The sequence below is a fragment of the Nymphaea colorata genome, chromosome 2 (assembly GCF_008831285.2).
Source record: "Nymphaea colorata isolate Beijing-Zhang1983 chromosome 2, ASM883128v2, whole genome shotgun sequence".
Classification (NCBI taxonomy): domain Eukaryota; kingdom Viridiplantae; phylum Streptophyta; class Magnoliopsida; order Nymphaeales; family Nymphaeaceae; genus Nymphaea; species Nymphaea colorata.
In genome coordinates, this window is record NC_045139.1 from 23,532,774 (window position 1) to 23,558,848 (window position 26,075).

General features: G+C 40.9%; 1 protein-coding gene across 4 annotated transcripts in view; it reads left to right on the forward strand.

The window, feature by feature from the left end:
- LOC116247791 (beta-glucosidase 4) overlaps nt 1–26,075 on the forward strand; it is a 43,841-nt gene that overhangs the window by 13,389 nt on the left and 4,377 nt on the right. For 2 of the 4 annotated variants that reach the window (XR_004170907.2, XM_031620107.2), the window contains exons 2-11: nt 2,287–2,353; nt 2,483–2,541; nt 6,488–6,563; nt 6,811–6,882; nt 6,974–7,061; nt 19,619–19,868; nt 22,550–22,665; nt 23,555–23,766; nt 23,840–23,871; nt 23,966–24,068. Coding sequence is in view for 3 of the 4 variants with exons in the window: in XM_031620107.2 (XP_031475967.1) it covers nt 2,287–2,353; nt 2,483–2,541; nt 6,488–6,563; nt 6,811–6,882; nt 6,974–7,061; nt 19,619–19,868; nt 22,550–22,665; nt 23,555–23,766; nt 23,840–23,871; nt 23,966–24,068 (1,075 nt within the window). In the remaining variant the exon portion in view is untranslated. The remainder of the gene's footprint in view (nt 1–2,286; nt 2,354–2,482; nt 2,542–6,487; nt 6,564–6,810; nt 6,883–6,973; nt 7,062–19,618; nt 19,869–22,549; nt 22,666–23,554; nt 23,767–23,839; nt 23,872–23,965; nt 24,069–26,075) is intronic. The other 2 variants (XM_050075953.1, XM_031620108.2) reach the window with 2 other exon arrangements.

Here is a 26,075-nt window from a genome sequence, read left to right on the forward strand (position 1 = left end):
TTATTTAAAAGTTGGAGTCTTGTTTTGTCTTTTTACAACTTTATGAGGCTCCCTTATGTAACAGCTCTAGACGTGCCCTAACCTCTCTTTAAGTAGAGACTAGGGCACGATAATAAGACCTCTCTTTCACGTCTCTCTCTCTCTCTCTCTCTCCCTCTCTCTCCCTCTCTCTTCCACGTGCAACACTTATAACTAAGTTATAATGTATTGTGTGTATGAATGTAACATGTCAAGCATTAACATACTTACAAAGTACAAACATTAAACAAGTAAACAAAAAGCAACAAAACCATGACAAAACACATAAATAAAAGAAAAATGCTAAACAAGAAATAGCAGTCATTGCAGCAAAACACAAAACTGAGAAAGTGAAAAAACTAACGATCAAACACAAAACAACCGTTTTGTCAAAAATAGGGTTGAGAAAGATGCATACGACTACTACTAAAATAGGGGAGAGAAGTCTTCTGTTCCACTCGAAGGCCCATCACACATTAAAGCCGGCTATCGTTTGACCCCCTCAGTCACCGGAAATGGTTTTCCATTCTGCTAGATGCTTCAATACAAAAACCCATGCAAGGGAAGAGCACACAGGAGGAAAGGAAGAGGGTATACGACCGTGCCCTAAACCTTCTTTTTAACGTTAAAAATTTTTAAAATAAAAATATTGAAAAAGGATGAAAATAGGCTTGACGCGGTTTGACCGCACTCGACTCGAGTCAAACGCAAGTCGGGTGCGTGTCCAAAATAGATGAAAATGATGGGGTGCAGGCAGCCGCAACCGACTCTTGTTGACTTGTGTTGGGTGCGAATCCGAGCCGCATCCGTGTCCGCACCTGCACCAAAGTCGTGTCGACACGGGTGTGGCTGTCACTTTGCAGCGTTCATGTGACTCAGCATACGTAGGCTCCTACCACAAAGGTAAGTTTATAATCAGGCATCTGTAAGACGGGTGCTGTGGTGACTGCCCTTTTTAGCACATTGAAGGCCCCCTTGGCCTTCTCATCCCATCGGAATTTCCACTTTTTGGTGAGGGCAGTGAAGGGTGCTACTATTATTCCATATTTCTGGACAAATTTACAGTAGTAACCTGCCAGACCTAGGAACCCCCTCAGCTCACTCACTGTCTGTGGGTGTCTCCAATCGTGGACTGCAGCCACCTTATCTTCTTCCATACTGACCTGCCCTTCACTGATCACATGCCCTAGATAAGAAACCTATCTGGTTCCAAACGTGCATTTACTTATTTTTGGCTTGAGCTGATTCTTTCTCAGCACTGATAGGACTGTGTGCAGATGATAGAGATGCTCTTCTTCCTCCTTGCTGTACACCAATATATCGTCGAGAAAGACTAAGAGAAATCTGCACAGAAATGGCCGAAATATATCATTCATAACCGATTGAAATGTGGCTGAGGATTTTGTCAACCTGAATGGCATGATAGTGAGTTCATAGTGCCCGTATGGGTGACAAAAGCTGTTTTTGGTACGTCCTCCTGCAGTCACACGAATCTGGTGATATCTGGACCGTAAATTCAGCTTTGAGAAATACACTCCTTCATGGAGTTCGTCCAACAAGTCATCGATAGCTGGAATAGGATATTGGTCCTTCATGGCTATGGCATTGAATCCCCTATAGTCAACACAAAATCGCTAGCTACCATCCTTCTTTTTCACTAGTAAAGTGGGCAAAGCAAATGGACCGTGGCTGGGCCTAATTACCCATGATTTCAGCATCTTCTGTACCATACCTTCTAAGGCCTCCCTCTGCACTCTACTGTAGCAGTAAGGCCTCCCTTTATTGGTAGCAGCACCCTGATGTAGCTCAATTTTATGATCGTGAACTTTGTTAGGGGGAAGATCCACCAGTGGGGTGAAGACGTGTTGGATGTGTTTGGATGACACACCCAAAACACAGAATTTTTGTGAATAACCTGGGTGTTGGTGGGGGTTTTTCAGAGGGGGGTGGGGTGGAGGTTACTGACTCCCCTTTTGTAAACCAGGTCTTTAACCCAGTTTCATGTCACCCAAACGTGCCTAAACATAGTTTTGGAGGATGGATTCCAAGGCAGTCCTAGGAACTAGCTTGCTTATTGGAAAACCTACATGGTGCCTAGGTGGGGCTTTTGATTACAAGGTATGTAATTGGAATGAACATTTTCTGTGTTCTATTGTTGTAGTGTTGTGGATGAGGTAATTCTTATGAGTTTTGTCTCAAATTATGTTAAGATACGTAGTTTTGCAAATTCCCTGTGTGGAGTAAATTCTTATAATACCTTTTTTATAGGTTGAAGGTGCTGCTAGCGAAGGTGGAAGGGGTGACAGTATCTGGGATGTCTTCTCACACACAAAGGGCATTTATTTACTCCTATTATTTACTTCTCTCTCTCTAGCTCTCTTTTCTTGGATAAATCTCTATATGGTCTTGATGTATTTATATCTTACAAAAACTTATTTATGTCCAATTCCTTTTGATATTCTAGGCAAAATCTTAGATGGGAGTAATGGGGATGTTGCTGTTGATCAATACCACCGCTACCAGGCAAGCTGTTTATTTGTTTTAGGCAGCAACTGTAAAACCAGGATCGCAATATTGGTCTTGACAATTTCTTGGAAATTCTTTCAAAAAGTGATATTTTGGAAATTATGAGCATTTTCAGAAAATAAAGATTTCCTAAGAATTTAAAAAATATTTAAAAGAATCTTCTTTTCCTCGTTTCCTCTCTTTCTTTATGTGTTTCACCCTTTATTTTTTTCCTTCTTTTTCTCCCTTCCCTTCTTTCTTTTTTCTCCTTTTTCCTTTCCCTTATAACTTCTTTTCTTTTTTTTTTCTTCTTTCTCTTCCTTTGATTGTTTCTTCCTTCCTTTCTTCTTTTTCTTCTTTTAGTTTTTCCTTCCCTCTGTCATCTTTCTGTGTCGAGCAATCTACTAGAAGAAAGGGAAAGAGAATAAAGGAAATGTCTAAACATTCTTGAAAATTCCACGTGTCCAATTTCAGTCTTTTCATAGCTAAACTGTCATCCATGTAGATTAGGAATGAAATCACATAATATATTGACTCTTCTTGAATTCCGTTCTCTTAACACCAAGTTTCATCACTTTGTCATTCTAATAAAAAATTGTAGCAGTTCTCTTTTGCTTGCACTTTGGTTGTTTGCAAGTGGTTTAAGTGTATAGTCCCACAGGAGAGGTTTTGTTATGGTCTTCAGCAGCTAGTCTTGAGTCATACAACTTTTAAATTTTTCCATTTAAATTTCTTAATAAATGAAAGAACCACACCCAGGTTTTGTGTATGGTCGTGCAGAAGTTGCTAGATGACAGCTTCCTGTTAACGCTTTTCAAGGCATTTAAATCCTCAATTTCATGGTCTTTTGTATTAATAAAAATATCACTGCTGTCAGATTGCTTACCTATGGGGTATATACATATTTATAGTGGAGACCATATGAAGCCGTCTCTTGCATTTTTCACACTCTTGCATTCTGTTGAAGCCATGATTTCAAATTTGGGGTTCAAGATTTTTGTCCATAGAATCAAACAAGGACTGCATAGTGTGAGTGACAAAAGGATGCCTTTCTTGTAGTCTCATCCACTGGTTGTGTAGTCATAGTAGTAATTGTTGCTGTCCTGCAGAAGTGCATCTGCAAAAAATGACCCTTTTCAGTTTCTCTTGTGCCTACATTTTTTGTGGGTATGCTTCTCCGAAAATTGTCTATCAAAGAAAAAGTCCTATGAGGCTATCACATGTACTGGTAATTTCCTTTTGAGTTTGTAACAGGTTTTTGTTTGAGTTGTTTAAATGCTCTTTGTACATAATGTTGCTTTTCATATGCTCTCAGGGAGTAATCTTTTCTGGCTTTCCATTTCATTCATCTTTTCTCTCTTAATAGAGTAAACTTGTTGGCAACTTTTTTCAAACAGTGTTGTTCATTAAGGGATGGTTTCAATCATAGTTGGCAAACTCGGGAATCGAACTTGGATTGACAGTTAACCGGGTCAGCGGGTTGACTTGGTGACTTGATCAGGTCAGGTACAGAGAATTAGACTCAGATCAGCACACAACCGGGTTGTAGGGTCAGTGAGTTGACTCGGTGACTTGGCCGGATCAGGTCAATTAAATATTATTTACAATAGTGAAACTACAAACAAAGCAACAATTAAGTAGTGCACAACATCCAACATTCCTGCACAACAAAAGTGAATATACAATAGTGAAAACCTTTGTCTACATAGTTGGCGTATTGGTCGAACTGTACTACATACATAGTAATGCCTGTGTAATTGGCACGTAGGACGATCTGTCATGGGCAGATAATATCCTGTATACTAAAAGAGTGGTTCAGGTGTATGTTTGTGCAACTATAAGGTAAAGTCTAAAGAGACATTGTACAAAAATATCATCATATCATAAACATAAACCGTCATATATAAGCAACATCAAATTATACAACCCAATTGCTTAGATAATAGCTGACATGACATAAAAGTTGAAACTCAAAACATAAAATAGGGTTAGAAACTTGAAAGAGGCATCGTGCATACCTGATCAGATTGATTGAAGCATGTTTGAAAGCTGTGAACTTTGAAGTTTGAACTTGAAACCTTCAATTCATGATTGATGAAATATATAATATATTTCAATCATGAACCTTTCTTCAAATCATCCTTTCATAGTAAAAAGTAAAAACTAAGGAATATATCAATTTGAATTGTGTAGAAATAATAGACGCGCAAGAACGAAAGATCGAACACAGATGTAACGTGGAAAACCCTCAACTAGAGGAAAAAACCACGGGTGAGGAGGTCTGGTGCCCACTAGCCGCCAGACACTCTCTCTTTGAAACTTCACTAACACTAAAGATTAGGGTTTACAATGGTATAAGTATGCCAAAACCAGGACATACTGGATCGGGTCCAGACCCGGACCCATATTTGACGTTTCCATGTCAAGTAATTGGTATGATTTAGCTTTTGTGAGATGAGTTGGGAGAGGAAATTGGACGACAAGATGCTGGAATTGCGGTGGGGATCCATAAATGCAATAATCAAAAAATAGGGGGAAAATAAAAATTTTGAAATTAGGGTTAGGTGGCTGACGGTAGGGCAGACAGTAGGATTAGGGCAGATGGTAGGGTTAGGGCAGACGGTAGGATTAGGGCAGATTAGGGTAGACGATAGGATTAGGGAAGATTAGGGCAGAAAATTTGGGGATTAGGGTTAGGACAGAAGTTTGGGGATTAGGGCAGAAATTAGAGATTCTTACCGAACATTCTCAGTGGCAAAACCTGCTCTGATACCATGTAAGATTTTGATATCTAATACCAAACAACCGAATGAAGTTAAATGCAAGGGGAGGAAGAGAGAAATGGGCTGCACGTCCAAGCAAGAGAGAGATGAAAGAGAGCAGCAACAAATGACGTCTGCCTCTTGTTATCATTATATACTAATCACGATTTAGGGTACATCATAAAATACACAAAATAACAATAAGATTTACAAGTATGCCACCGCCCATGATGTATTGGGCGTGTGGATCAAATGGGTAGGGTCTGGGTGACCCTATCCATATGTACAAACTTAACAGATACTTGTGTTGATGCTTATGAATATGCAACAAAATCTCTTGCTATGTGAACGCATACAAAAAACAAATAAAAACAAAAGCACATAAGCATAAAAAGCTTAGAAAATAAAGAAAACTGAGCAATAAAGTGAAAAAGAACAATCCACAAACGAAGGAAATGACTGATGACAGAAAAATAATCATATGACTTAAGAACAACAAAGGTTTTGCAAACAAAGGGTTTGAAACAAAAAACAACCTTATATCTCAGAAAAAAAAACTGAAAGGCTTTGATGCCCGAAAAAGACAAATTACTCAATCCTAACAACTTGTGGAAAATGACAAAAGAGGAAGTTAAATCCCTTATTTGGATGGACAAATTCTCAAATAGAACATCAAACTGAGTGCAATAAAAAAACTTAAGATTGAAAAAAAGAACTCACTGCATAACTGGGAGGTTGACCTGTCGTCAGAAGATCGAGACCCTTGTCAGGCATTGGAGGTTGTGTAGATGTGGCAAGGGCATTCTGGTAAAGAAGGAAAGACCATGGGGAGGGGAAGAAATGGCATTAGCGTTAACATTTTCGAAGGACATTTGAAAAATAATTTGGTTGAAGTTGAATCTGACCCTGATGCAATTCAAGCCATATCCATTTGAAAGAAGATGGTACGAAATGGAGAGGGGAATGGTAACAGCAACTGAAAGTCTGTTTTCTAATGCCTTGCTGGTATCATTTTTATTCTAAAAACTTAAATTGCATATTAGTAAATGGGATCTATGGCCTGAGATTCTGGTTATGATTTTTCTCATTTATTCTGTTTAAGATGCTTAGGAAAGCATGCTAGCTATGGGTTTTAACCATAAAGTTGACCTTGTGATAGTTATCCTGTCAAATATCATTTTGATGGTTCTAAATGCATGTAGGAGGATGTTGAACTTATCGCGAAATTGGGATTTGATGCATATCGGTTTTCCATATCTTGGCCTCGAATTTTTCCTGGTATTGTTATGGATCTTGAAGATTCATCTAAGGACTCTTCTTTTTGTATAAAGGAAATCTAAGATCACATACGGCTGATTGCATGTTCTAAAGAAATTTCAACATTCCAAGTCGGTTATCTGTCTATTTTAAATATTTTGTCCATTGGTTTTGGCAAATTTGTCTTGAATCCATAACATGAAATGTTGTTAGTTGTTTCCATTGTTTTTTTCTGTTGCTTTTGTTGATTACACTAGTTTGCCTGCAGATGGCTTTGGAAAGGTCAATCTGGAAGGAGTTGCTTATTATAATAAGCTTATAGATGCCCTCCTTGAGAAAGGTGCCAGCTTCAATACAATGAAGAAAAATTTGGTGGTTTCATCACTAATTCTAATCTTTGTCTCTCTCTATCTATCTCTTTAAATACACAGGCATTCAACCATTTGTAACATTGTATCATTGGGATCTGCCTCAAAAACTTCATGAGACAACAGAAGGATGGCTTAAGAAAGATATTGTGTAAGTAGTGTATCTATGGGACAAGCATGTTGCTCTATGTTAATGATGTTCTTTGTAGAAATATGCAACGGAAGAGAGAAACAGAGAAGAAACACACGATGTACGTGGAAAACCTCAAGAAGAGGTGAAAAACCACGGAGAAGCTCTAACCTAGGGGCAAAACCGCAACCCTAGGAGAGAGAAAATTAATTCCACTTAATCAACAGATTTACAATAAGTGGAGATTATAAGAGAGAGAGGTAGAGAGCCCGCCTAGGGTACCGAGCCAGGCTCGGTATCCGCGCCCATGGGACCGGGTCCATATCCGGGCCCGGTTCCCTATTACAAGATATTCTAACACTCCCCCTCAAGCTTAGCATACATGTCGAACATGCCAAGCTTGCTAACATTCTTTTCAAATTGAGATGTACATAGTGCTTTAGTTAAGACATCTGCTACTTGATCTTCAGACTTCATATAAGGCAGGATCAATTCCTTTGAATCTATGTGTTCCCGTATGAAATGGCGATCTATCTCCACATGTTTGGTTCTGTCGTGAAGAACAGGATTATTAGCTAGGTTAATCGCAGACTTGTTGTCACAATACATCTTCATCTTCTCTTTCATTTCAACCCCAATATCTGCTAGAAAAATCTTTAGCCATAACATTTCTGTAACCCCCATAGCAACTGCCCTGTATTCGGCCTCAACGTTGGATCTAGAGCAGACTTCTTGCCTTTTACTTCTCTATACCACCAGGTTACCCCCCAAGAAGATACAGTACCCTGTGGTAGACCTTCTAGTATCTGTGCACCCTGCCCAATCAGCATCAGAGTATCATTCAATATTCAGTTGGTCCTGCTGAGTATACAGTAACCCTTTCCCTGGGTCATTCTTCAGGTACCCCAACGCTCTTTCTGCACTTTTCCAGTGACAATCAGTCAGAGCATGCATAAACTGACTCAACACATTTACATCATAAGTAATATCAGGGCGAGTAAGAGTAAGATAAATAAGCTTACCAACCAGCCTCTGATATCGTCCTTTTCCTTCCTCATCCAATGTATTACCAGTTTTGATACTTATCTTTGTACCAGACTCCATTGGAGTTAGAAAGGGCCTGCATCCCAGTTTACCCGTCTCCTTTAAAAGATCCAGAGTGTACTTCCTTTGGCTCATAACAAGTCCTGTCTCTGATCGAACAATCTCTATTCCCAGAAAGTACCTTAATTTACCCAGATCTTTAAGATCAAATTCAGCAGCCAACCTCTCCTTCATCTTCCTTTTCTCTTCTTCGTCGTCACCTGTGACAATCATATCATCAACATATACAAGAAGAAGGCTCACCAGACCATTTCTCTACTTAATGAATAGGGTGTGATCACCGTTTCCCTGTTTGTATCCATTAGTCTTTGTAGAAACATGCAACACACGAAGGAAGAAGAAAGGAACACACGGTATACGTGGAAAAACCTCAGAAAGAGGAAAAAACCACGGGAAGCTCTGACCTAGGTGCACACCGCAACCCTAGGAGAGAGAAAATCTATTCACTTAATTCAACAATTACACTTAAGTGAAGATTATATAGGAGGGAGAGAAAGAGTGCCGCCTAGGGTACCGAGCCAGCCTCGGTACCCATGCCCCATGGGACCGGGTCCAAAAATGGACCCGGTTCCCCATTACAATCTATTTTAACACTCCCCCTCAAGCTTGGCATACATGTCAAACATGCCAAGCTTGCTAACATTTTTCTCAAATTGAGATGTACATAAAGATTTAGTTAAGACATCAGCAACTTGATCTTCAGACTTCATATAGGGCAGGATCAACTCCTTAGAATCTATTCGTTCCCGTATGAAGTGGCGATCGATCTCCACATGTTTGGTTCTGTCGTGCAGGACTGGATTGTTTGCCAAGTTAATAGCCGACTTGTTGTCACAATACATTCTCACCTTCTCTTCCATTTTCACCCCAATATCTGCTAACAGAATTTTGAGCCATAACATTTCTGTAACCCCCATAGCAACCGCCCTGTATTCAGCCTCAGCACTGGACCTAGAACAAACTTCTTGTCTTTTACTTCTCCATACCACCAGGTTACCTCCAAGAAAGATGCAGTATCCTGTGGTAGACCTTCTAGTATCTGTGCAACCAGCCCAGTCGGCGTCAGAGTATCCTTCAATGCTGAGTTGACCTTGTCGAGTATAGAGCAGTCCTTTCCCTGGGTCATTCTTTAAGTATCTCAATACTCTTTCAGCACTTTTCCAATGACAATCAGTAGGGGCATGCATAAACTGACTTAACACACCCACAGCATACGTAATATCCGGGCGAGTAAGAGTGAGATAAATGAGTTTACCAAACCAGCCGCTGATACGTCCCTTTTCCTTCCTCATCCAAGATCGTCCCAGTTTTGATACTTATCCTTGTGCCAGACTCCATTGGAGTAAGAAAGGGCCTGCATCCCAGTTTACCTGTCTCTTTTAGAAGATCCAAAGTGTATTTCCTTTGGCTCATAACAAGACCAGTCTCAGATCTAGCGATCTCAATTCCCAAAAAATACCTCAATTTACCCAGATCTTTGAGATCAAATTCAGCAGCTAACATTTCTTTCATCTTCCTTTTTTCTTCTTCGTCATCACCTGTGACAATCATATCATCAACATATACTAGTAGAAGGCTCACCAGACCATTTCTCTGCTTGATGAAAAGGGTGTGATCACCATTTCCCTGTTTATATCCATTAGTCTTCATCACAACCCTTAGTCTTTAAAACCACGCTCTAGGGGACTGCTTGAGGCCATACAATGCTTTCTTGAGATAACAACACTTTCCTTTCTGCGCATATCCAGGCGGCATGCTCATATAGACTTCTTCCTCAAGGTGACCATTCAAGAAGGCGTTCTTGACATCAAGTTGGTCCATGCTCCACTTCTTTTGTACTGCCAGAGCTAAGATGACCCTTACTGTCTTCAGTTTAGCAACGGGAGCGAACGTCTCAAGATAGTCAATCCCATATTTCTGGCTAAACCCCTTTGCAACGAGACGAACTTTATAGCGTTCTACAGTGCCATCAGGTTTGTACTTCACAGTAAACACCCACTTGGAACCAACTAAGTGAGTTCCATTAGAAATATCAACAACCTCCCACATATTGTTCTTTGCCAGGGCGTCCATCTCCTCTGTCATGGCCTGTAGCCATTTGGGATCCTCCCTGGCATCCTCCACTGACCTGAGAATAACAGCCATAGATAAAGAGGTAATAAAGCACTTATAGTCTTTACTGAGTTTAGCATACGAAACAAATCTCTGAATAGGATGAGAAGTACATGACCTGGTGCCTTTGCGTAGGGCTATGGGAAGATCTTCATTCATTGGACTTGGATCATCCGGGGAGCTCACAAGATCGGGATTGGTAACATCAACAACCTCCATCACATCCTTCTTCTTCCTGTTGTATACCTGACCAAACAAATGATCATGGGACTGTTCTTCCACAGGGCCCCCCTCCATCTGACTGTCTCTGTCCTCACTGACTGTGTCTACCACACTCACACTCGGAGAACTAGTCGTGTAATCCAAGAAATCTGTGAACTGAATCAACTGATGCGAAGAATACTCGTCCACTCTCTCACCTAGACACTCCCCCTGAAGAGGATTCGCAGGAAAGTATGCCTCATGTTCATGAAAGGTAACATCCCTGGAGACATATACTCTGGAAGTGCTAGGGTCAACACACTTGTATCCCTTCTGGGTGGAGAAATACCCCAAAAAGACTGCTTTGATGGACCGAGGATCAAGTTTCTTGAGAGTGGGACTATGATCATGGACAAAGCAAACACACCCAAACACCCGAGGGGTCAAAGGCCAGGGATTCTGAGTAGGCCACAAAACAGAATAAGGGGAATGACCATTCAACACACGAGTAGGCATACGGTTAATGAGATGAGCATTAGTGAGAAGTGCATCACCCCAGTACCGCTTAGGGACATGACGTTGAAACATAATGGCCCGGGTGACATTTAACAAATGACGGTTCTTCCTTTCAGCCACGCCATTCTGAGGAGGTGTGTAGCTACAGGATGTTTCATGTATAATACCCTTGCTTCGCAAGAAGTCATCAAGGGATTGGGAGACATACACTCGAGCATTGTCAGTACGAAGGGTCTGAACAGGGGTCTGGAATTGAGTTTCAACAAATGCAACGAAGTTTTTGACAATGCCGGGAACTTCACTACGTTCTTTCAACAAATACACGAATGTACACCGAGAGTAATCATCGATAAGAGTTATGAAATAATGAAAGCCACGACAGGTGGGTACTCCCGAAGGACCCCAAACATCAGAGTGAACCAAAGCAAATTGACAGCTGGTTTTATTGAACGAAGTAGGGTACGAGGCCCTAACATGCTTAGACAACTGACACACTTCACAGGCGAAGGTGTCCAAAGAAACAGACTGAAACATCTTAGGAAACAACTGTTTAATCAACTGAAAAGGAAGATGACCAAGTCTCTCGTGCCAGCGCATAATAACGGATCTGTCCTCCACGACAGACAGCTGTCCACTGGTGGCTGAAATCAAAGCAGAGGCAACCTGTATTGGCATTCTGTAGAAACCATCAATAGCCGAACCAATCCCAATCTTCTGCCCCGTCCCCAAGTCCTGCAGTAAACAACGATCAGCAGAGAATATTAGATTACAGTTTAGTTCTTTGGTAATACTGCTGACAGATAACAAATTTACCGGAATATTAGGAACGTGCAGGGCATTATGAAGACAATATTTGTTCAGTAATGATAAACTCCATTTTCTAACTACAGAAATAGAAGAACCATCAGCCATAGAAACACGCTGCTGCCCAGAAGTCAACTTGTATTCTTGAAACATCTTAGGGTCCCCGGTCATATGATGAGTAGCCCCACTGTCAACAATCCAATCACCGGGAGGGGAATTACCTTGATCACTAGTAGCAACAAGAGCCTGAGCTAACTTAGCTCCATCAGACGTAGATGTATCCTCTGACGTAGTAGAAAGGCGACTGATGTAAGCTTGTAGTTCCTTGATTTGATCCGGGGAAAGCCTCGACTTTTCACCACTTGAAGAACCACTCTAATTTGAGTCCTGCACAAGAGAACCTCGCCGACTAGACGGAGGGCGACCACGAACAAGTCTCTTCTCAGGGTGTAGATCCCAACAAAAGTCAACAGAATGTCCTGACTTGTGACAATGTGTACATCGCCTAACAGGCGCTGGCCAGACACAGAAGAATGGCTAACAAAGGCCGAGGGACCATTCCCATGACTGGAGTCAATCTGCATCACTTGGCGTCTTTGTTCCTCGGATTCCACTCTGGCATACACATCTTCTATTCCAGGAATCTCATCACAGTTGAGAATTTGACTCCGAATGGATTCAAACTCATCACGCAAGCCTCCAAGGAAAAGGAACGTCCGGTCCATCCATTCCTTTTCCCAGTACCGGGCATGATCAGAACCATAGTCCCAGTTATCATTCACATGATAATCAAGTTCCTCCCACTTAGTTTTCAGGGCTGCATAGAAGGAGGCAATAGACAAGTCACCCTGTTTCAGAGAATAAATACTGCGTTTAATCTGGTACGTACGCAGAACCCTTTTCTTGCGACCATACATCCTCGCAAGCACAGTCCACATATCAAACGAAGTCAGCTTCCGCAGAATAAGAGGCTGAATATCAGCGGACACAGAGCTGATGATCCACACCTTAACCTAACTGTCTTCCAACACCCACGTCGCCCATTGAGGATCAGTTTTGCTGGGCGCCGGTTTGTTGCCTGTGATATAGGGAAGACGACCACGGCTCGTTATCCCAATCTCGAGAGCAGCAGACCAGGAGAGATAGTTGTCTTTAGTCAGACGAATGGACGTGACCTGGACCGGCAAGATCTTGCTCTTGGGAGCGCGGCCCGCGTCAAAGGCCACATCACTTTTAGGTGCGATCTCTTCCGCCATCACAAGCAGTCAAGTCAGACGCAACACCAGGCAGCAACAAGACAACACAACGGCGACTGAAACACCAGCACCACACGGAACCCTAGGTGTCGGCGACGGCGCTGGATCGCCCGACGGCGACGGCGCAGAGGCATGATGGCGCTGGATCGTCTGACGGTGGAAAAAAAGAGACACCCACGGCAGCGGAAGCTACAAAAGGCGACGGCGGAAACACGAGACGAAGCCGAACGATCTCACGAACCTGGCTCTGATACCATGTAAAAACATGCAACACACGAAGGAAGAAGAAAGGAACACACGGTATACGTGGAAAAACCTCAGAAAGAGGAAAAAACCACGGGAAGCTTTGACCTAGGTGCACACCGCAACCCTAGGAGAGAGAAAATCTATTCACTTAATTCAACAATTACACTTAAGTGAAGATTATATAGGAGGGAGAGAAAGAGTGCCGCCTAGGGTACCGAGCCAGCCTCGGTACCCGTGCCACATGGGACCGGGTCCAGAAATGGACCCGGTTCCCCATTACAATCTATTTTAACAGTCTTCATTACTACCCTCAGTCTTTCAAACCATGCTCTAGGAGATTGCTTTAGTCCATACAAGGCTTTCTTGAGATGACAAACATTTTCCACTTTGGGCATACCCAGGAGGCATGCTCATATAGACCTCTTCTTCTAGATGGCCGTTCAAGAATGCATTCTTGACATCAAGCTAGTCCATGCTCCACTTCTTTTGCACTGCTAGTGCTAAGATGACCCTCACTGTCTTCAGTTTAGCAACAGGAGCAAAGGTCTCAAGATAATCAATTTCATATTTTTGGCTGAACCCCTTTGCCACCAGGCGAGCCTTATACCGTTCCATAGTACCATCAGGTTTGTACTTCACATTAAACATCCACTTGGAACCAACTAAGTGAGTCCCCTTGGGAATATCAACCACTTCCCAAGTGTTGTTCTTTGCCAAGGCATCCATCTCATCTGTCATGGCCTGTAGCCATTTAGGATCCTCTTTAGCATCTTCCACACACCTGGGAATCACAGACATAGACAAGGAAGTAATAAAGCATTTGTAATCCTTGTTGAGTTTTGCATATGAAACAAATCTCTGAATGGGGTGAAAAGTACATGACCTGGTTCCCTTGCGCAAGGCTATGGGAAGATCTTCATTTAGTGGACTTGGTTCATTCGGGGAACTCATAGGATTGAGATTGGTTTCATCAACATCTTCAAGCACATCTTTCTTCTTTTTGGTGTACACCTGGCCAAACAAATGATCACGGGCAGTGGGCTGTTCATCCCCAGAGCCCCCTTCCACATGACTGTCTCTATCACCTCTGACTATGTCTGCCACACTGTGACTAACCTTGTAGTCTAAGAAATCTATAAACTGAATCAGCTGGTTTGAAGAATACTCTTCTACACTGTTGCCTATACACTCCCCCTGAAGAGGATTCACAGGAAAGTACACCTCATGTTCATGAAAGGTAACATCCCGGGAGACATAAATTTTGGAAGTGACAGGATCAATACATTTGTATCCCTTCTGAGTGGAGGAATACCCCAAGAAGACAGCTTTGATAGACCGAGGGTCAAGCTTCTTGAGGGCAGGACTGTGGTCATGGACAAAACAAATACACCCAAACACCCGAGGAGTAAGAGGCCAAGGGTTATGAGTGGGCATGAGCACAGAATAAGGGGAACGGCCATTCAACACACGAGTAGGCATACGATTAATAAGGTGGGCACTAGTGAGAAGAGCATCACTCCAGTAGCGCTTAGGAACGTGTCTATGAAACATAATAGCCCGGGTGACATCTAATAAATGGCGATTTTTCCGTTCAGCCACGCCATTTTGAGGAAGTGTGTAACTACATGACGTCTCATGAACAATACCCTTGCTCCTCAAGAAGTCATCTAGGGATTGGGAGACATACTCTCGAGCATTATCAGTGCGAAAAGCCTGAACAAATGTCTGAAATTGGGTCTCAACAAATGCAACAAAATTTTTGACAATGACAGGAACTTCACTACATTCTTTCAACAGGTACACGAACGTACAACGGGAGTAGTCATCAATAAGAGTCATAAAGTAATGAAAACTACGACAAGTGGGTACTCTCGAAGGACCCCAAACATCAGAGTAAACCAAAGCAAACGGACGAGTGGTTTTATTGAAAGAAATAGGGTACGAAGCCCTGACATGTTTAGCCAACTGACAAACTTCACATGGGAAAGAGTCAATAGAAACAGAAGAAAAAAGCCTTGGAAACAACTTCTTGATCAACTGGAATGGGAGATGCCCAAGACGCTCGTGCCATCGCATAATCGTAGACCTGTCTTCCACGTCTGACAACTGTCCACTAGTGGCTGAAATCAAGGCAGACGCAACTTGCACGGGCAGTCTGTAGAGTCCATCAATAACCGAACCAATCCCCATCTCCTTCCCAGTCACCAAGTCCTGCAGGGAACAATGATCAGCAGAAAAGATTAGATTACAATTGAGTTCTCTGGTAATACTGCTGACAGATAACAAGTTCACAGGAATATTGGGAACATGAAGAGCATTATGAAGACGATATTTATTCAACAAGGACAAACTCCCTTTTCCAGCCACAGAAATAGAAGACCCGTCAGCCATAGACACGAGTTGCTGCCCTGAGGACAATTTGTATTCTTGAAACAGCTTAGGATCCCCTGTCATATGATGCGTAGCCCCACTGTCAACAATCCAATCACCAAGTGAGGGATTACCTTGATCGCTTGTGGCAACAAGAGCTTGAGCTAACGTAGCTCCCTCGGACGTGGAAGTTTCCTCTTGCGTAGTAGATAGCCGGCTGATATAAGCTTGCAATTCCTTGATTTGATCGGAGGAAAGCTTTGATTTTTCAACAGTTGACGAACTACCCTGACTAGAGTCAGGCACAGAAGGACCCCACCGACTAGAAGGAGGACGACCATGAACAAGTCTCTTCTCAGGATGAATATCCCAACAAAAATCCACAGAATGCCCCAACTTGTTACAATGACTACAACGTCGAACAGGACGCTGTCCAGTCCCTGAGGCACGGCTAACAAACGCTGAGGGGGAACTCCCATGGCTAGAGTCAATATGCATAACTTGGCGACGTTGTTCCTCAGATTCCACCCGGGCATACACCTCCTCAATCCCAGGGATCTCGTCACAATTGAGAATTTGGCTCCTAATGGATTCAAATTCATCACGTAAGCCTCCAAGGAAAATAAAAGTCCGGTCCATCCATTCTTTTTCCCAGTACAAGCCATGATCAGAACCACAATGCCAGTCATCATTCACATGGTAGTCTACTTCCCCCCATTTGGTCTTCAGGACTGCAAAGAAAGATGCTACAGACAAGTCACCCTGTGTAAGAGAGTAGATGCTACGTTTGATTTGGTACGTACGCAATACTCTCTTCTTACGGCCATACATCCGCACAAGCACAGTCCACATGTCATATGCAGTCGACTTACGCAAAATCAGAGGCTGAATATCGGTGGACACACAACTAATGATCCATACTTTAACTTGACTATCTTCCAATGCCCAAGTCGCCCATCGCGGATCCGTTTTAGAAGGCGCAGGTTTCTCCCCAGTAATATAGGACAGGCGACCGCGGCTGGTTATCCCGATTTCTAGGGCAGCAGACCAAGAGAGATAGTTGTCTTTGTTCAGCCGGATAGAGGTGACTTGAACAGGCAAGTTCTCGCTCTTGGTATTACTGCCCGTGTCAAAGGCAACATTTATCTTGGGAGTCATCTCTTCTGCCATCACAATCACCAAAGAGACGCAATACCCAGCACAAGGAGACGCGGCACCAGTACCAGAGACGACAGACAAGAGGCGGCGGAGGCGGAAGAAACACTGGTGGCGGCGGGAAAAACCTTGACAGCGACGGCGGTGGTGGAGAATTGCGGCGCTGGAACAGGCGACGGCGGCGGCGACGACGCTGGAACAGGCGACGGCGGCGGCGCTGGAATGACGCTGGAACAGACGACGGCGGCACAAGGAGAAACAGTGGCGGAAAAAACGATGATGGCGGCTAAAAGAAACACCAGCAGCGGCGGAAACACACGATCACAGAGCAAATCCCACACGCGCTGGCTCTGATACCATGTAGAAATATGCAACGGAAGAGAGAAACAGAGAAGAAACACACGATGTACGTGGAAAACCTCAAGAAGAGGTGAAAAACCACGGAGAAGCTCTAACCTAGGGGCAAAACCGCAACCCTAGGATTGAGAAAATTAATTCCACTTAATCAACAGATTTACAATAAGTGGAGATTATAAGAGAGAGAGGTAGAGAGCCCGCCTAGGGTACCGAGCCAGGCTCGGTATCCGTGCCCATGGGACCGGGTCCATATCCGGACCCGGTTCCCTATTACAAGATATTCTAACATTCTTCATGTTGATCCATTTGTCATTTTACTTCTGTTTGGATGTTAGATGTAGTCCACAGTGAGTGCTTGTCCTCTTGGAACACCAAAACCAACTTAGTGCAAACTATCTGGTAATTCGAACAGATGGCTCTCACCTTGGCTAGGGAGCAGTATTATTAGCAAAACCTTGCTTAGCTGCTTCATTCAAGTTGCCTTCATGTGGCTACAATCATTCTGCGCTAACTTAGGAAGATTCCAAGTGCTAGACTATGCACCCTGCTTAACTACTTCTATCAGGTTGGCTTTCATGTGGCTAAAATCTGATTGTATGCTTTCCACATGCAGATCAATTTTTAAAATTGATCTGGATGCGCAAACGCTAAGAGTTGACACATGTTTCCTGATGTGTAATTAGGAGTTTATAAAGGTCTAAAAATTAACAGTTGAAATTTTACAGCATTACCCCATCACAGCAAAGAAGTGTCAATCTTAGGTTTTTGGGCATGGTGATCTTGCGGAATAGTTTTTAGTTTTTACAGAAAAGCACTTTCAAGTGTGAAGTCCAGCCAGACTAATGCAGACTCCACTATTTGGGTGCTGTACCCATGTTATGATGACTGGACAAGGGTGCATCTCCAAACACAGTAAAAAAATTGAGTGGGTTGCAGTAAATGCACCTATCTTTCTTAAGGCTGTTTTGGTGTGCCTTTTTAGTTTACAAATATAATGTTTGTCTTAATTATTGAAACTTTAGCAGTACAAGTATTCTTGGATATAGTAATTGTTAGTTGTCTTAATTACTTATAAATGTGTTGTAGTTGCGAAATATGAAAAGTGAGAGTATTGATTGCTAATAATTACTAAAGTAAATTTATTTATTAACTCTCATAAATTATGAAGGTATTCATTATCTATTGGACAACTATTTATCTAATCCTACTTTTGCATATATATATATATATATATATATATATATAGGGCATGCTTCATCATGCATGCCCTCAGCCAATGCAACCTGTGGTTCTTATGGGCCCTGCACTTTGATGGCCCACTGTTGAATTGTTACAAAAGAAAGATGCAGGCGGAGGTGGAGGTAGGCCGTTGGTCTCCCCCCTCGCTGAATGAAGGGGGGAGGTGATGGCCTCCCCCCTCTTTTTTCCTTTTTTTTGTTCTTTTTTGTTTTTTTTTTTGGTAATGATGAGGGGGAGGCATCAGGCCTCCTCTATGAGTAATGGTTCCTTCTCAACCCGCTGTTGTCATTGGCTAGTGGGACCCGCTGGTGAGAGGAAGGGGAGGCATTGGGCCTCCCCCCTTTTCTTTGATAAGGAAGGGGGAGGCTGTTGCCTCCCCCATGGCGGCACCTGCCCCCTCTGGTCCGGTTGTTTTTTTTTTAAAGAAAAAGTCAAATGTGGGCCTAACTGCTATGTGATATAAAGATTACACAGCAACATAACTGCGTAAGAGCATTGGAAGTGGTGGATTAAGAGCTTGACAACATCTAGACGAGGGGGAGGCCGTTGATTGGGATGATGCAAATAGTTGTGTTCGTTCCACTTTTCACTTTGAGTGACACTTGATCTGAAAGAAGTGACAACTATAGAATTCACTAGCGCCTCAATCATCTGAGGGGTCCTTGGCATACTCCAACCCACCCAGTGGTTTGGCTGCTAAAAGGACCATGTGGGCTGTCTCTGACATGGACCTGGTGAAATTAAATTCTTGTCATTGCCTAAGCTGTCCATTGCTTTGACCTTGGAAATTGGACGGTTGAACAGGGGCATTCTGGATTCTCATTGTCCCCTAATCCAAACCCTTTTGAAATTGCTTTTCACCTGCATCCATTGCACTTGCCTTGCACCTGCATCCACATCTTCGCTCATGTCATATAGTAGTCAGATGTTATTGTTAATTGTTTTCCATTATTAAGGTTCCTTTGGTTAATTAAATATCTTAATTATCTTCTTCTTCTTCTTTTTTGGAGAGGAAGCATGTTGTCACCTGTGTGCTTCCTTAGTGGGTCATTCTTTCTTGTGAAGCACGATTCTGCCAAAATATAAGATACAGACTTGCCTCAACCCTTCTTGTTTTGCGTTGTTTCTTTCTCTCTCTTTTTTCCTGCTTCTTAGTCATATGAATTTTCTCCAAGGCAACTATTGATAAGGCTTTTCTCTCCTTTGGCAAATGCGCAGATGTTACTTTGCATCTTATGCAGAAACTTGCTTTTCTGTATTTGGGGACAGAGTGAAATATTGGATTACTCTCAATGAGCCCCTTCAGACTGCTGTAAATGGTTATTGTACTGGTGTATTTGCTCCTGGAAGATGCTCCGACAGAAAATGGAGCAGCTATGGTGACTCTTCTACTGAACCATATTTGGTTGCACACAACCAACTTCTTGCCCATGCAAAAGCTGTTGATGTCTACAGAAAGAAATTCAAGGTACATCAACTTGCCTCTAGGTGTTATGACTCATGAGAATAGCTAAGTTTTCTTTTTGCTGTTTTCCATTTGTTGTTTACCTATATTGGTTGCATAATGGCATAGATACCATTATGTATTGTATAATTGCATTCATACCATTATTTATTAATAATCAAACATACTCACAGACTCATAACCGTACTTGGGCTCTGATACCAGGCTGCCAATCTTGTAAAAAGTTCTCTTCATTAGACTGCCAGTCGGACAGTGCTCGGAAATGGAAAGGATCAATGAAGTATATATGTTTGCCACTTTGCATGTGATGAGAGAATGAAACTCAACTGGGATGAGTGCCTCAAACCTCGTCCCTGCCAAAGGTTGCTAGAGATCTTGAAATCTCTATCTTTGAGCGAACCAGCTGACAAGGTTCCTACATGATCAGAGAAGGGAAGTGAAATCAGAAAAAAAGGAAAAATTGCTAGATAAGGAAAATTAAATAAAGCATGACCAAGAGAGAAATTTTACCTCACCACTCATTAATCAGCTGAAAACATGCCCAGGGGTCCAGGGGAGAAATCCCAAAAGCATCCCATTTCCTCGGAGATGATCGGCATCTGTCCCTGGGAGGTCCCCTTTTCTCTCTGAGCTGGAAGAAGGACGGATACCTCCCCTGCGTCTTAAGCATTCAACTGAATCTTGTAAAAGTGGAAGGATGCAAGTTGGGTAGCTCAGATTGGCAGAAGTCTCGTCATGGTTGGAAAGGTCAGGCTCACACCTCTCATCAGTCTAGACGTGGAATAGAAAAAAAAATTAAAATAAAATATCCAAGGCCAAAATGATGAATGGGGACTTAGGAAGAAGAGAGATGACAAATACACAGGCTGGTTTTTGGAACATGCAATGCATAACAGGGAAATAATATTGCAAGAAATCAGTGAAGCATAACCCTTCCGTCTCATACCTTAGCAGAAAATGTGGTGTTGCAACTGAGGAGTTCCCATTGCGAAAACAGAATTTTCCTCCGGATTTGAACTGTTCTAATGTATGGTACACATAAAGGAAAATCTAGGAATATAATTATAACATGTTAATTGGCATATATGTTAAAAGTGCAACTGTATTTTGATGCTTCCCTCAAACTTATGACACCATAACTGAAAGTTTACAAAGAAGGAAGTCAAATCTAAGAGAACAGATGCGATCTTGGCAAAGAAATATGCCAATCGTTACTCACATGAAACATAAATAGATCTATAACATTCTTCAGATATCCCTTTCTGACTCGTAAGACAGTTCTATAACATTCTTCAACTATTTCTTTTTGACATAATGATTAGTCCATTTCAATATGTTTTGTCCTTCCTTGAAAAGTATGACTTGAGCTATGTATATGGTGCTTTTGTTGTCATTAAACACAATTTGGTAGGTTTTCTCAAAAGAATTCTCCATATCTTCCAAATTTCCAATAGTTATCCATGCTATCTCCACCGTAATAATCACCATACTCTGTATTTGGTTTCATAAGATGAGAATGACACCTGTTGCCTCTTGCACCTACATAGAGTGAACGAATTTCTGAAAAACACGTAGAGACCAGTGCTAGAGAGAAGGTTTTAAACTTTTCTTGGTTTTATTTCACCATTTTCATAAAATTTTGTAGGAGAGAACTCACAATTGTATAAATTTTCTATTATTTATATGTTTATTTCTTTTAATTTTTTTATTTCTTAAGATTTTCCTGTCAAAAATAAAATCTTCATCTAATATCAGAGCAAAACCTTGCCTAAAGACAGAATGATATTTGTATCAATGTCTTGTGCATGTGTGTTTGGTACAAACATGTATATGGAGGATATAATGTTCCAGAGCATAGAAATGTTTGCTGAATTTTAACTGCCTCTGGATGTCATATTTTTCAATGTCATAGTTCAATGATTAAGTACAGGTTTATTCTTGCTGTGATTCTAAGATTTTAAGTTCCTTTTTCTTCTCACAGGGAATTTTGTTTACAAATTTAGCTTCACTCAAACAAATAATCCATTACATTTGGGTGTTTGACGAATGTTGTGCTAGAGTCCATAGAAGTTATTGTTAAACAATAAGATTTTCAGATCTTCCATCTGGATCCAAAATCCAGCACGTTGAACAATGTCTCACGTTATTAAATGTCCTTGTGTTCTACGTTCTTGTAAACTGTGTTGCGGTATTCTATGTCCTTGTCATATGTGAGAAGTCTCCTAGGATTATGCAATTATAGAGTCTCTTAGGATTCAGCAATTGTAACTGGTTTAGTATTATAAATATGAGCCATGTAGACTATCCTGGTGACGGCCTCTTCTCCTTAGCCTCTCCCTGTCTCATTCTCTCTCTCTATCTTCCTGCATGAATACAAATTTTTAATTACACATATCGGTGCCAGATTTCTATCAGTTATTGCTGTAGAAAATGAAATGTTATTTTAATAAAAGAGAGAAGTTTTCCTCATTCTGTATTTTTAGCTTCACTAAATCATTGAAAACATTGTTGTTGCTATTTGCCACTAGATGCCCTGTCTTTTATGTGGATACAGGTATTACAGGTTGAGTTTCTTTCAAGAACTAAGCTGCTTTCCTGGAATATATGAAAAGTGTTATGCTGGAAAATTCATGTAAATAAACATTCTGCAAAGGCCTTTAAATTTGTTTCTTGCTTCTGGTTAGGACACTCAAGGTGGTGTTGTTGGCATGTCAGTGGATTGTGAATGGTCGGAGCCTTTAACAGATGACTTAATTGACAAGGCTGCTGCTCAGAGGCGCTTAGACTTCCATCTTGGATGGTATTGGTGGATCCTTCCTTTTAAAATAAAAGAGAAATGCTTTTTGTCGTTGTCATGGAAAAATGCTTCACTGAAAGTTCATCTCTTAAAATGTTTATTCTAAAGCTATGGGCTTTCTTTTGTAGCTTGCTGTTCTTGTCACTCATAGGTCCCATTCATTGAGCAGTAAATATGTAAAAAGGCTTTGTCTTTCTTGATTTGTGAAAGCTGCATCATTGCAATTCCTTATTTACTGAAGAACAAAATATTAGCATCATTTTTGGTTGATGTACTGCAGAGTGCAGAAGTTGCTATCATCAAAGGAAACTCTAAACCATTGTCACAATATCGTTTTTGGGTATAAAATAGCAAGTTTTTTTTCCAGGTATAATACGGCAAATTTGTTCTTCTCAGGAATGTCTCTGAAAATTTTAAAAAAGCCAAAAAACTAAAAATAAAATGTGAAAATTGTGAAAATAAAAATGTGGTAATTGAAAAATTGTAAAAATGTGAAAAAAAACGTGAAAAAACTCTGACAAATGAAAAAAGTAAAACAACGCAAAAAAAACGTAGAAAACACAAAAGAATAGGATAAAACGCGAATAAAACATGTTTTTTCCTTGTTTTTTCAATTTTCTCGCGTTTTTCATCATCTGTGAACTTTTATTGTATTGAGTTGTACTATTATGTCTTCTTTTCCTCTGATTCTGTATTTCTTCATTTCTGGGGCTTCTATATAACATTTCTATGATTTGTTGGGAGATCTGCTATATGAGTCTATTCAAGAAATATAGAACAGCTACAACTTTCTTAGTCTATTGTAGCAAAAGTTTAAAAGGTACTGGAGTATAAAGGACAGAGGAGGTGCCTCAAGCTGCATCATAGGCTAATATTTCCTTTCGCAACACAGGTATTTGGATCCAATATATTTTGGACGCTATCCTGAAAGCATGATCAAGAAACTCGAGCATCGTCTTCCAAAGTTCACAGATGATGAAATTGCTTTATTACGGAATTCTATTGACTTTGTTGGGCTTAATCACTATACAACAAGATACATAACATCTTCTATGAGTTCTGAGGAGAACACATTTTACTATGATCAAGAGATGGACCGGATAGGTATTCTGGCACTTGAAATTTTGCCCTGTTTGCACAGTTATCTATACTTTTACTGATTGATCTTTTACTGCAGCTGAATGGAAAGGTGTTACCATCGGTGATAGGGTCTCCTCCTCTCTCTCTCACTCTTTCTCTCTCATGCTTGTTCCATTTCTAACAAAGCTGGTCAATGACTGCATTTACATTGATTGTCCTCCAGGCTGCCTCTGAATGGCTCTATGTTGTTCCTTGGGGCATTGGGGAAGCTGTCAATTATATCACAAAGAGATATGGAAAACCTCCTATATATATTACTGAGAATGGTGAGTAGACTGAAAAGAAAATGGGCAGTGCTCTTTTTTTTGCACTGACAAGTTGAATACTTAAGGATGGTAGGACCTACATAACATGGCCTAACATGTGCCCATCAAACAGTCTAGCTGCTATCTTCCCTATGGATTTTGACATTATTGGGAGGCATTCACAAGGCTTAGTTTGACTGGGAAAATCTGCTATAGTAATATTTTCTTTGATTATTTTAAGATGTGGTTGAAACATTTTATACCCAAAAGGTTGAAATATTTGCAGACCATTTGACCTGATTTTGACATAGCTGTCAGAAATCAGCAAACCTGGTTTCAACTGTGCAAAGAGAAATGCTCATGTAGTTATGACACCCTGAACTTCTCACCTGATTTTCTTTTTTACCGATTAATCCTTAGAGAATAGATCACTAGTCTTATGATTCCTATAATATACAAATGACTTCTTATTTTTTTATAATATTCAAATAAAAACAAATATAAAAAATTTGATATTTCCTAAAGTATGAACTCTAGCTTCTGTGTGAGGTGGATTTAGATTGCTAACTACGACACAACGACTTTGATCTTTCCAGTGACTTGTTCATTGGTCGAATTGATCAATGTGTTGATGGTGCATTATCTCCGTCTTTAGAGTTAAGGATTAGCTTTGGGTAGATATAGAATTGACTGGCAGCTGCAACCCTCATTCTTCTTTGGTGATTTCTTCTACAAGTTGTTTCCATATATGGGTTGGAATCTGTTATGCATGATATGGAGGTTGCAGACGTGAACGATCCCAAATCTCCCATCATATGCAACTTGAGTATATTCAGTCTGCAATCAATAGGCAATGGAAAATAGAATGTCATAGTTGCTTAAAATTTGTTCAGTTGACAATATTGCCTTTCAAAATAATCTCTATTTGAGTTATTAAAATTAAGTCAAAAAGCTACAAACAATCATGTTTGATATATAGAAAGTCAACACACACATAATCAAACAATCATTAGTGACTGACAGCTTCACATACACAACTTTCTTACAACTTAATACCTAAAAAATTGCTATAACATGATGCTTGTAATTTAACAACATTATGCAGCAAGAGAACATGTAAAAGAAAACAATATACAAGAGTAGGGCCATTATATCCATGCTATGTGTATATTAATATAATATAATATAGAATAATATATATTATATATGTAGGCAATTGCCTACTATGTCACATAGGTGCTTCTAATGGCTGCCGCGTCCGTATCGCACCCGTGTCGATGCTGGTGCTTCTCCAACAGCACATTCGGTTTGATCAGCCGAACCAGGTCAAAACTAACCATTTTAAATTTGCACATGACTAAATTGTCTTTCATACAAAGAATTTATATATAAATATAAATAAATGAGGCTACTAAACAGTTAAATAACTATGTAACAAATAGTTAAATAACTATGTAACAAATGATTTATATACATATATGCACACACATATATATACACCCTTGCCGTACATGCACCTGTTTTTTAAAAAAAAAATTGCTGCATCCGCACCCCCATCCACTCCTACACCTCGCACTCAGGTGACGTAGATTGCCTATTATATATATTTCTTTAGTATTTTTTTTATTTGGCTTAGTTTCTGTTTTTTATTTTTAGCTCTGCTTTTTGTTAAGGAATTTGACCAAACTAAGCTAGCCATCGGTTGCCACCAACAGCTCCAAATAAAGCCGTTGCTCTTGAATTTAAATCTTCAGTTCTACTCCAATTTTATGCCAATCATGGGATCCGACCATAATATACATGTCCTCACACATCCCAACAAAATGGTGTTGCTGAACACAAACATCGACAACTTCTAAATGTGGCCCGTACCCTCATGTTGCACACTCATATGCCTGCCTATTTTTGGGATGATGCTATTCTTACCGCATGTTATCTCACCAACAGATTGCCCTCGTCTGCCATCCAAGAACGCATCCCCATTCAAATACTATATCCAGATCGACCATTATTTCATATACCTCCTAA